Source organism: Medicago truncatula, chromosome 7, assembly GCF_003473485.1.
Source record: "Medicago truncatula cultivar Jemalong A17 chromosome 7, MtrunA17r5.0-ANR, whole genome shotgun sequence".
Classification (NCBI taxonomy): Eukaryota; Viridiplantae; Streptophyta; class Magnoliopsida; order Fabales; family Fabaceae; genus Medicago; species Medicago truncatula.
Window position 1 is genome coordinate 55,623,302 of NC_053048.1, and position 13,231 is coordinate 55,636,532.

Genomic DNA, 13,231 nt, shown 5'->3' on the forward strand with positions numbered 1-13,231 from the left:
TAAATGTTAGAAATAATGATGATATAGTACCTGAAATTCTCCTTTTAATAAATTAATGAAAGTCTAATCTTATTTTATTTTCCAGCACAGTTAATAGTCTAAATTTGCATTATGTGTATAGCTTAATTAATTCTGGTAGCTAGCTGACAATAGTTAATGTTCTCTACTCCAGTAGAAATAATTAAGTTAATGAACTATAAGAATAAAGTTGTTTGTTACTCATGGGTATGTATGTGTTTGGTAAGACTTAATATATGAACTCAAAAGATGAAAGGTAGACTCTCCTTTTATGTGGGTATATGTTTTGGATTGATGAACATAAATGTGAGATCGTTATCGAACTAAAATAATAAGAGAAATGAGCCTTTTATGAAAGATTTCTTTTGTCATGTATATAATGATGCTAACATTTACAACAAAGTAATAGAGGATCCCATCCACAAGCACAGCCGCATAAAGGCACAACAAAGCACCAAAAACCTCTAAAACCCAGCCTAATATATCCCAGCCTCAAAACCAGCCCCCAAGTTATGGATACTATGCACAAAAATCACAAACAACAGACCAAAACAAGTCGTGCAAAAAACACAAACACAAACTTGTTATATTAGTATACCATTATTCTACAATTGATTCAAAACAGCACCAATACTATTGTTTTCAATCAAGAGTAACCATTGTTATGAAGAAATCATGAGAAAGCATAATACTAACCAAAAAAAAAATTAAAAAAAAAATGATTTCATTGATGGATAAAACTTAATTTCATATACACATTGAGATCCAAATTACATGATAGAGACTTAATCTAATATACATGTAATCAAAATCTGACTTAATTGAATACACATAACAAGATCTAAGCCTTCTTTAGAGACTTTCCTTCCCAATAACAGCTGTCCAATCTTCTTGTTCAAAATCCTTCAAACAGATCCAACCTTCCTGCAACCATTGACACACCAAAAATCATCTTGATAAGCCAAAAATCTTATTCACCAAAACAACATGGATTCAATCGAATACGAGATTGAGAAGGAGGGATGTGAATAGCCGGCGGCCTGTGATAAATTGATGTTCAACAGTGCGGCGGAGGGCGGTGGTTGAAGCTTATGGCGGCGGACGACGAAGAAAACCGATGGTGGTTTCTGGATCGCGTTTTCTGAAAGCGAGAATGAACATGTAATGTTGCGTTTTCTGGACACGTGTCAAAATCTGATTGGTCTTATCGCACAATGGCACCATATTACTATGGCACTGAAGTGCTTCCCCTTTTTTAGTGGCGGATCTATTCAATGGCCTATTCTCGAAAAAGAAAAAAAAAGAAGCTCTTGGCATATTCATCTGTATAAAGGGAAGCTTAGTATATCTGATTAATGACATAAACATTCACTTGATTAATTGACACTAATCTGTTGAATCACATTCGCTTTTTTCCTTGTTGAAAAACATTCACTATCATATGTTGTTTTTACAATCATTCATCAAAATATGCAAAGAAAAGGGCTAAAACCCGATGAAGGAGTGGAAGAAAAGTAAACACAATTTTCATGCCCCACAGCCTGCCAATGGCCAATGGGGCATGTGCTCTTGCTACATCCTTGTAAGGTTTGAACCCTAAGTCTATGCTCGCTTGCACACCCACTCATCCATTTTCCTGTCCTGAGACCGTTTATGTGAGAAGCTACACATTGTCAATTCAACTGAACGTATGGTGGAGTGTCTTTCACTGCGATATCAAACATATTCTAACTCACATATAGGGACATATCGGGCACAATTCTACATCCATAACATAACATGACAATTTTTTCTAGTTCTATATATCCATAACATGACTATTTTATGTTTTGGTTGTTTGTAAAAGAAAAACTAGACAGTAACACATCGGTCTTCTATATCTATAACCTTATTCCCTAAATTACAATCAAGATGAGAAAAATGGTAATAATCAAATAAAAATATCCACCCTCATAGTTTATTGTGACGGATTCTACGAAAAATATTCACAAAAAATTAAGATTGAACCAATCTTACTCATTGGCCATAGTCAATTCTTTGACTTGTCTAACAGCACTACTTACAGCATAAAGGGTCATCTTTTTAACCTGCAAAAGAAGAGAGGTGGTCAAGAATGTAAAATCAACGAGGCAAAATAATTAAATGCAGAGAGTGACCTTTTTAAAATGCAAGGAGAATAAGTAAAAATGGGAAGCTCTTGGTGAAAATATATACTTTGAAAACACAGTCAATTCAATTAACAGAAAGACTGACAAAGAAAAGAACAAATCATACGACGGTAGGATATAAAAGGATAACTAACACTCAACATGCATGAGAAATCAAAGACAAATAATAGACTTGCCTCCAATTTGTCCTCCTTGGCCCTGTGGGACTTCGGGAGTAAACGAAACTCTTCAGTTAGCCGTAAACATTCTTCAACATTTTCTGGAGAAACAAAGTCAAGTGCAACCTTCATACAAGACTGATCAATGAAAATAAGTTAGACAATAAATATAAGTAAATAATGTTTACACTTTTAGTAGCTGGAACAATAAATTCCTTAAAGCATTTTTATTACTAAATAATTTTTTAAAATCCTTCAGTATGAACATCATGATCATGCAATATTAAGTTAAGTTGCCAGGAAGAAGAGGTGATGCAAACTAACCCTTCCACATTATAATTATTAATTACGGAATAAGAAACTAGATACAATACTGGACTTATATTAACATATTTTGGCAACCAATAGTTTAAGATATGGGTCCTTTTAAATGCATGGTTGTACAGCTAATAACTCATTGCAACACACATATGCTGTTCACTCTCATACTCTCCAAGTTGTAAAGCTAATAACATATAGGTTCGGATCCTTTGCCGCCACTACATGGAGGGCACAAGCAAGAAAGGCACAACTTTCCTAGGTTTTAACCCTGATATAAAGCTCAGGTTTCCCTGAAGGTTGTTGGTCCATGAAAATCCTTTATATTCAAATTTTTAACTTGTAATGCCCTAGTGCTATAATCTAAATCCTTTTTTAAATAAATATTTGCTGTTGGGAAGATTTATTGACTGTGAATTGGATGTCAAACCTTTCTTAGTCCAAATAATTACAAAGAAACCGTATTGTAAAACAAAATACAAAAACAAAGATCAGGAGTGAGAGATCGTACTTTTTGCAGAGATTATAAGAATGTAGATGATATTTAGAACTTAAAAATACATGTTTGTCACCAGACTATATTTACCTGTCTATTTCTCACTTGATGAGGACATCCTGCTGGAATGAAAACAGCCTCCCCAAGGTGTTGCTCAAAAGTCCATGGTTCAACGTCTGGATAGAGAAAAGGATGTTCACAATGTTGTGGTAGTACTTTTTAACGAAATTTAAATCAGGCAAATGAGGTAAGTATCTTACTAAATTCTCTTTTTAGCTGTTTCTTATGCCTCTCATTTAAGAATAGAGTCTGATCATGAATAGGATGAATAACCTGAAACCAGCATATTAAAAGAGACTCAGCTTCCCACCTATGGTTAGTATAGTAAACAATGGCTGGTAATGCTACTCACTGAATCAACAGGTTCATTATTGATATGACGAAATTCCTTCTTGTGCTTTCTCAAGTACTCAATTAACTTTGGGACATCTTGCCGGCGGAAGATGTCCCAAACAGCACCACCAAGGACAGCCTCAGCCCCATTATCAATGTCTAAAGAATCTCTCCCCATGCCTTGTTTTGACTCTATCTTGGGATCACTAGACACATTACCATCTGAAAAATTAATCCTCATTCTGTAAGTGCAAGAGCCCTTTCCGTTATCATCACATTGTATTGTGTTCCGTGATTCTAACTTTCCACACCAGTCTTCGGATATTGATGAAATGCACTGATCTACTTGGCTACTTCGTGTAATCCGGTTAACTTCATTCTCTGCCTTTTGGTCATGGTCCAATGCTTTAGATTTAGATTTTCCATCAACATTGGCTGAAGCTTCACAATAAAGGTCAGAATAGTCTTCTTTATCGTATCCCTTCTTCAATTTATTTATGCTTTCTCTCTGCCAGGGAGCTATATTCACCTTGTTTGTGTGTGTCAGCACATTCACCTGAATCTCGATCACAAAATTATGTGACATAAGCTATAGTTTTATGCATCGTAACTAAAATACTGCAAAAGTAGGAGGTCACAAATTTTCAGGAGTGGAAATAATTAGACTTGTATACTAATTGTTCACAGTCAAATTGAACTCATGTACACACATGCAAACACACAAAAACAACTCCATACTGTGTAAGAAGTCTCTCTATTTTTTTAAATGGACAAAGTTAATATTGTTAGCATAATGCTAGGACAAGGGGTCAAACCCTCGACATTCTCATCACTCCTTTCCTTAACTCCCCCAACAAAGGTCACTTCATATAAACTAGACTGCATAATTCTATTAATGACTATCCTAAAATCAAGTAAACAGAGTAATAACTACAAACTACTTTTGTCAAAAAAAAAAAAAAAATCTACAAACTACAAAATTGGAAGATGTGAAGACATACGTACCTATAACACAACACTTCTCCTTAAGTAAGTGAGTAGATATCTATTTTTCTCAATTTTCCAGTAAGACCTCAATTTTGGAGAATAGTTTTTCCACTTGATACCCCGAAGGGTTGCATGCTGTAGCTATAAGACCATTATCTAGTTACTCCTTGAAAAGTCTTAGTCTATATCTATGTGCTTAACCCTTAAGTAGGTTGTTGTAATACTACTGGCACATTTATACTCACAACATAGCCTCCTAGGAGTCTCATATTTAATTTGAGATCATCAATATGGATTTTATCCACAACTGTTCACAGCTCCATTAGACATCACTCAGAATTTTGCGTCTGACTCTCGGCCTTGCAATTATATTTTGCTTTTTACTTCTGCATGACACCAAATTTCCACCGAGAAATATGCAACACTTTGAGGTGGATCACCCGTCGGCCAACAATTCTGCATAGTCTGCATATGCATATACCTCCATGGAAAATTTCTCTTCTTGAAAAATAGTCCTCTACTGGACTCACCAACAAATTAATTTTATCACAAGCTTTTAATATTGATTAATGAGGACATCCAAGAAGCTCAAGAACAAGAAGAGGGTGTGATTATTAGAAGTAAAGGTAAGAGACTCTAAACGAAAATGGAAGAAAACATTGTAGTTTTAAACTTGTTGGAGAGCCCAATGAAAACAAATTATTTCGGAGTCTTCTTGGAAGTGTAGTAAAATGGTTGCAACTTAGCTTTTGTATTTTTTAGTTGTCTCCTTTTGTAACTGTGACAATACATGAAGCACGAACATGACAGGACACTGACGTCACCGATCAGAATTTGAGAAAATGACATAATTCAATTTGATCACGTCTTCGTGTCATGTCGGTGTCAGACACAAACACATGTCAGACACACTTTCCATCAGAAGTGTTCACAACAAAGAATTATGCTCTTCTTCCAATAAGATTTGCTCACTCCCAACCAAACTTCCAAAAATACCACTGACGTGAGTTAAGATGTATGTGTTAAACTCAGCGTGACTTAAGTCACGCTGAAAATTCACACTGAACCCCCAGCGTGAGTTAACTCACGCAAATTAATAACCTACGTGAGTTAACTTAAGTCACACAAAGGTATTTTCGAAAGTTTGGTTGGGAGCAAGCAATTTTTGATGGGAGAAGAGCAGAATTTCACAACAAATGCGACAATTAAGTTCTATTTAGAAGTTTATTGTGTAATTTGGGCCCATAGATTATTTTTAGTAATCTAGGAGGTGCCTTTAGCATTCAACTTGCATACCTATAAATATGGAATTCATACACATTTGTAAAAGGTTTTTGTTGTTGAGAATTTAACAAGTTTTTATACTTGTGAGGTAGAGAGTTCTTCCCAAAAGTTAACAAGCACAATATAATATGTACAAATAACAAAAATTATGTTTACAACACTCTCTTTAAAGTTGGTGAATGGATATCCATCGTTCACATCTTGCAAGTAAGTTGGTTGAATCTTTCAATTAATAGACCCTTTGTTAACACATCTCCCAGTTGATGTCCAAAAGCAATGTACGTTGTAGTTATCAAGTCACAAGGTTCCCGCACGAGAATGTGCAATAGCCTGAAGTGGACTTTTTTTTAAAGAAGCTAAATTAGCTCACCCAAATTGGCATCAGAGAGAGTTGAACTTGAGACCTTGAGGAGGAAGACCTTCTATCACTCATCGAACCTGGATAATCAGCTCGGTATAAGTCACCATAGTTAAACTTCCACATTTTTGAATAGGAGTCATCTCCCTTGCGTAGCCTTGAGATATTGCAACACACATTCCACAGTTTGAGGTGTCTCGCCTTTGGATCATGCATGAATTGACTTTTATCATCGACTGTATATTCTAAGTTTGCGCCTTTATGTGAGCTAAGTAAATTAACTTCTCCATTAATCTCTGGTATAGAGCCATGTGAATCTTGGCACTATCTCTCCGTAGCTTATCTTGTGATTTTGATCAATGGGAACACCAACAGTTTTAGATCAAAGTTTGCTAGTTTCTTGCAAACGATCGAGCATGTACTTTCTCTTAAGAGATAAAAAATGTCTTGTCATGTGTATGTCACCTCAGGACAACATTTGGGTGACATTATGTGCCAATGTCATGTGACATTGGCCAACCACAATATAACAAGTGGTTGTTTTCTTTCTCTTTTATAAGAATGTTTTGCTTTTTGTTATTTTTTTTAAGTAAAATGTAACACTTCTCACATTGTGGTTGTTTTCTTTCTCTTTTATAAGAATGTTTTGCTTTTTGTTATTTTTTTAAGTAAAATGTAACACTTGTCACATTGTGGTTGACCAATGTCACATGACATTGGCACCCAAGTGATCTCCTCCTAGGCTCTACTTGAAGCATATGCCCTCTATTGCTTTTGTGGATCTTCCAACCAATTCTATGTCACCCAAGCGCTACCCAATCTTCCGAACCACACCGAGGGAGGCTATTTTAGCCCATGTAAGACTTTCCTCAATTTGCACACTTGGTTTGTTCCTCCGGTGGGTCTAAATCTTGGGGGAATCTCCATATACACTTCCTCTAAGTCTCCATGTAAGAAAGAATTGTTGACATCAAACTGGCGTAGGTCTCAACCATTGCAAGTAGCAAGGTATTTCACTTGGGTGACTGAGTTTGGTGACTTTGGTGCCTTTGTTGCAGTCTCTCTCTTAACCAACCACTCTCTCATCTAAATATTTTATTTTGAACATTTATCCATCCTCTAAGTGCACTAAAGTCACCCAAGTAAAGTAAAATTCGAGTAGCAAGATCCCATAAGATCCCAACAATGTTCATGTTCGCCCCTAGAGCAAATGTCTCCTCACAATTGACGTCATATGTCTTGGGGTATCTTTTTACCACCAATCTAGCCTTCTATCGATCAAAAGTGTCATCTGATTTGTGCTTGACTATACAAATCCACCTGCATCCAACAAATTTCTAACCTCCTTGCCTCTCAACAATCTCCCGAGTCTAATTTATTTCAAGTGTTTTCATTTTTTCATCCATAGCTTGGACATAACCTGTATCTTTCAATGTTTCTTGAACATATGATACGATCTCACACATTCAACAACTGCAATAAAACTTTGATGCTGCAGGAAACGATGATTAGAGGAGGCAAATTGAGAAATTGGATGTGACACAAGACCCTTTTTCTTTTCTCAAAGAAATAGGTAAATTGTCTTGATCAATATCAAAAGTATAATAAATCTTAGAATCACTAATAAGAGGATTATTTTCAGAACTTACCTCCGGTTCAGGCGATAAAGGTTGTTTCAAGAGAAGATCGGGTTTACTTCTTCTCTGATACACTAGAGTTAGCTCACTAGAGATTAATTAAATAGGCATGGTAAATATTGCTTCGCCCCAATATAATTTTGGGGCAAACATTTGGAAGAAAAAGACTCGAGCAACTTCAAGTGACGATTTCTCCTTTCTGCAGCCTTATTTTGTTGTGGGGTGCCAACTCATGTAAATTCATGGATAATGCCTAGTTTACTATTATAGCTTGAAAGGCTATGATTGACGTATTTTTGCCATTGTTAGAACGAATCTTTTAATGTCATTTGCAAATTGTCTATCATAAAAAAACACCACGTTACTCAAGTACAATCATCTATAAGAGAAACAAATTATCTCGCACTAGAAATATTAGAAATAGGGACATGTCCCCAAACATTGGAATGAATAAGATCAAATGATTCCACATTATTAGTAAGACTAGAAGAAAAAATAGTTTGTGCTTAGAAAACTGACAAATGCCACACTTAAAAACTGAATACGTTGTTTTAAAAGATGGAAAACTCATCAAGGGAAAAAGAGGATGGCCGATACATTTGAGCTACCACACAATTATGATCTTTGGTAAGCTTACGAATGGAGATAAGGTTATGAGACTCTTGGAACATGTAGCACATCTTGCCGTCAAAAACAAGGTTGAAGTTCAAAAGTCACAGAGCCAACAACACAAGAAACATCAGCGACTGCAATATAATGAATACTAGGAGAGTATGAAGTAAACAATTTTGTCTGAGACGTTGTGAGGCTGGTGGCTTCAGAGTCCAAAATCCAGGCATCCATTAGGCGTAATACCAGAGGCAGTAAGGGATCAAGATCAAAAACTCTTATCAACCATATGAGTGACACCGAACATGATCTCACCAACATCTTCCATTTAAAAGGAAGAGAGCATCGGGGAGAGGGAGAGAGAGAAAAAAAAAATGCCAACAAAAGAGAACTGTTGTTAAACACCTTTAATCTGCACACCTCATTCTCTCCATTTGTGGGTTTGCACTGGAATCTCCATATACACTACATCTAAATATCAATTCAAGAAAGCATTTTTTTTAACATCAAATTGGTGCATCCCTGATGTATTTGAATTGCACCACATTGTCCAATTCTTTGACATGAAATTGTAGCTCACTTAGGCTTGCATAATTTTTTATCAGTTTAGTTTGTGTGATTGATTTTTCTTTTGTTTTGTGCATATGGGAGGGGCATTGTGGCTTTCAAAAATGCTGGAAATCATAAGATGCAATGCTGGGACAAGTATGGAAGCAAACCAAATAAAAAAAGGATTGATAAGTACAGTCCTTCAAAATCATATCTTGAGCAACCCATTACTTTCAACATTAATAAAAGTAACGGTCAAGACACATTTATTATCATAGTGGTAACCCCGATCCTGAAAGGCATTCTAGATAATGAAAAACCGTTTTTTGATTTCTTGCAATTTTATTCTTGTCGTTATTTGTTCTTATTACTTTTTTTCTGCTGGTATTACCTTCTCTTCGTCAAACTATTTGTTTCTTCTATTTATATTTAATACCAGATTATTAGATTTATCAGCAATTAGTAAGGACTCCCAACAGCAGGTTTCTACATGTAAAAAACACAAAAGGATTTCCTAGAGCAGAAATTACCGCATCAGACACATCCAAGTGCAGTTTGGTCACAGAATCTCCTCGGCCAAGCTCTTCAGAAAATCCATAAGCAATATATGTTTTGGGTCCCAAATCTGGTTTCAACGAGCCAGCAGGAAGTTTACTAGCAAAATTTAAAAGACCTGATTTTGGATCAGTGTAGTCCATATACGGAAGTGCAGCAAGGAATTCAGCACCATGCCTAGGCAAGCGCTCTTCAAAAGAGGTGGATGAAGGCCAATCTTTCAATTTCAACATTTCTGGCCACTTATCTTTATGCATTCGACCCTTTACGTAGCCTTGAAAAAATTGGTGTATATTAATTTCAACCTGTGAAGCAAAGCCGTGTAAATAAAATGAAGTATGACTGAGTAGATAAGTTATTTTCAAATAATTTACTTGCACAACTTACCCCGCACCAATCCAAGCAATCAACAGCCTTAACACTTTGTGTTTCCTCTTTCAACTTCGCTTTGGAACCTGTTTCTCTGAGGGCCCTCCACATAACCATTGGTTCCCAACTTAGACCAGATGTTTTGGCCAAAACATTTCTCACAACCACAGGTTCTCCCTTCATCCAGTGCCTCTGGAAGTGCTCGATCTCATCATCAAATATGTCAAGGGTGTTTGGACTATATAAGAAGTTATCTTTACTGTCATCCCGAATTGCTGCCCTCCTGACTTCAGGATTGATTTTTCCTTCTAACAAGTTTAGCTGGCAGGAAGAACACTTTTCAGTAATATCCACATCCACTGGCGTGTAATTTCTAGTGAGATCCTCGGCATTATTTAGTAGTTTTGCTACCCAATTAGCTTTGTAAATGCGTCTCAGTTCTAGTAATGCAGTACCGCAACCTCCACGCTGCTTTGGAGGACATGGAATGTTACCATCACCGTTAGCTTTCCATTCTGGGAAGGGAGAGAACATGTCAGCCTGATAATGAAAACTAGTAGGTGCAAGTTCGCTCTCCCAGTCATATCTTTTACGATGTATTTTACTCCGATTTTTTGTTGAACCGTGATGGTGAAAAATCTCTTCAAATTTTTCATGAGATGTTCCAGCCTCCATGCCTCCAGGTTGGCAGCCCTTTCTGAGCTCTTGACAGCACACGAGACAGAGATCATAAGAGCAACCGGTGTTGGGGCAGCTACGGTAAAATCCATATATGGATGTATTGCAATTGTCACTGCCATTTATAATGTAGGCATCCAGTTTAGGATCAAATAGGATATTATGAAAAGGTAAAACAATCAAGGCCTCCAAGTGACAAAGCCTTGTCGTGAAATATTTATGAGAAGGAGCGCATTCTTTTCCACAAAGTCCCGGACAAACCAAAGGCATAGAAGATGAAACCAAAATAGTAACAGAAATAATAATGACTACATTCTAACTTCTTATGCAGTATGCAAAGTAACTGTACCAGTACAAGCGTTCACTTTCATCTAGCTTTGTTCTTGTTATGTCAATTTCTTGTAGTTCCTTACCTAACATCATATAATCAGGTAGAATTAAAGAAATAAAACTAAACTAAACTAAATTTCTATGCACATGTTTCTCATCACGTTACCCCTTATTTTGGTTTCAGTCTCTAGTTCCAAGCTCTGTTCCCGGTGGATATGCCTCAGAACTGGCAGGGCTTTAGATAACAAGTACAGCAGCCGCTGTAATTTGACACTGGCGTCTATTTCTCGGTCCTGTGAAAACAAGGAAAAGAGTTTAAATCAAACTAACGATAAGCGTATAAATTATATAGTTTTGAAATTTTTTAAAATCGAAAGCATGACATCTACCATCAGCACAGGAAACTCCCGTAAGCAAGCTTTGCAGTTACAATTACCCAGACAAAATGGACACACGTTCTTAAATTCCTCTCGGGTTTTTCCTGGGTACCTGATTAATCTCAATCACAGTGAGTTGCCAGCCAGTATTGTGAATCAATAAGGGAAACCAACTGGTTTCTTCAAGACAACATCATAAAATCATTTACACCATTCTTAAAGAAAATAAAGCTCACCAGTTCTCAATGCATTCGTAACAATAGCGCTTTCTGTTGCAACTTGAGCAAAAGACAACACCACTCTTATCATTCCGCTGGCACTGATGACACATCAAACTTTCACCCTTCTTGGCTTTTTTGGATATACCCTGAGAAAACAACATTTTGGTAAAATTCAAAGGCAAGAGAAGAGAACCTTCGTAATCAAACAATATTAAAATTAAAGAATTCCAACATACATGTGAATAATACCGAATACATCGATACACAATACAGTGAAACAAAGCACATTCTCCCAAAAGATTTATAAATGTCAATTTTTTAAAATATTAAAATCACAATTCCAATCATCAACAACTTTATATGACAAGAGATGACACTGAATTTTCTTAAAAAAAAAAAAAAAAAAGAGATGACACTGAATTATGGTGTGATTTTCTTCTCACCCGTTGTTTGGTATCTTCGACTCCATTTTTGGCTTTGTTAACCTTGTTACAGCTCCCTTCCTTTTCCTGCAAATCCAATTGAATTATTGTGTGTTCGGAACATAAAATGTATAACTGAATCATAAAAAAAAACTGGTAATTTTATCAATAAATTTTAATTCTTTATCTTAGTGTAAGAGAAGTTTCATCCTCAAATAAAATTACAATTAATGAAATCAAACACACATTTATTCTGAAACAAGGAACGTTCTCCAAAAGATTTATGAAAGTTTATGTTCTTAACTATGAATCAATATCACATCAATTATGCTGCAATTTTCTTCTCACCTGTTGTTTGGTATCTTCAATTCCATTTTTGGCTTTGTTGACCTTATACACATCCATTAGTCCCTTGCCAAAATCACCTTCCTTCTCCTACAAATTGAATTGAATTATTACTCTGTAATCAGAACATAATACGTATAGTTAAATCATCAAAATTAAACAATCATGTATTAACTAACTTGATGAATCGGTTTCTTCTTCTTTCTCGTGGAGTTTCCATTCAGCTCCGACTCCGATCTGTTATAGAGATCGGTGACAGCGACGATCTTCCTCTTCCTATTGTTAGACTCTGCATCTTCAATTTTGCTGTTGAATTGATTCTTAAGCCGCGGTATGTGGTTCTCTCCGGCGACATTGGCTCGATTCACCGCCGCTTTAGGACGGTCGCCGGAAGAAGAGTCCATCTGATCGGAATATGTGGAATGAGGAATCTGATGATGGAGAATAGGAATTATCGAAACATTACCAGTGAATTGAATTATTTATAATATGATTGGTTGAATTAGCATTATTCTATATGATGAATTAATATATATAGTACGTGGAGTTGCAATGTAATTGAAAAGTGTACTATTATCTTTCCGGGGAGAGGTGAATGTAATGTAATGTAGCAATAAATGGATATGATGATGATGCAGCGTGCGCGGGATTTGTGCTATGATCATATCTCAGCATTCACTCAATCTTAAGGTTAACTATTTTGTCTCTTTTGTGGAAACGTGGAAAACGCTATCTACCTACCCTCCCTACCCCTACTTCATTTACTAATAGTTGGCTACACCTTTTATTCTCAATATTAACTTTTCGGATCTGGATTTGGCGCTGTTTTATAATGTAAAATTGATTTTATAATCTAAATTGTTGGATCATAAATTAATTCGTTATAACATAAAACTGTGATGTTTTGATGTCAGGGAATTTGAGAATTGTTGTTGACACATGTTGTTTGGCTGAGAAAC

The 13,231-nt window shown here is 36.0% G+C and overlaps 1 protein-coding gene across 3 annotated transcripts; it reads right to left on the minus strand.

Annotated features, from left to right (window-relative positions):
- Positions 1 to 725: 725 nt before the first annotated feature.
- Positions 726 to 12,972, minus strand: LOC25499741 (lysine-specific demethylase JMJ25). Of its 3 annotated transcripts, none has more exons than XM_013595162.3 (15): positions 12,452 to 12,972; positions 12,276 to 12,362; positions 11,949 to 12,014; positions 11,521 to 11,651; positions 11,297 to 11,396; positions 11,074 to 11,200; positions 10,927 to 10,990; positions 9,918 to 10,692; positions 9,506 to 9,835; positions 3,571 to 4,107; positions 3,419 to 3,491; positions 3,249 to 3,334; positions 2,363 to 2,482; positions 2,035 to 2,105; positions 726 to 942 (listed from the first exon to the last, which is right to left on the minus strand). In XM_013595162.3, the coding sequence occupies exons 1-15, from the start codon at positions 12,674 to 12,676 to the stop codon at positions 924 to 926; spliced, it is 2,811 nt and encodes a 936-aa protein (XP_013450616.1). In that variant the 5' UTR covers positions 12,677 to 12,972; the 3' UTR covers positions 726 to 923. The 3 variants fall into 3 exon arrangements, with proteins under 3 accessions (XP_013450616.1, XP_039683552.1, XP_013450617.1); XM_039827618.1 differs by having other exon boundaries at positions 745 to 1,654; XM_013595163.3 differs by having other exon boundaries at positions 745 to 1,726.
- Between the last annotated feature and the right edge of the window lie 259 nt (positions 12,973 to 13,231).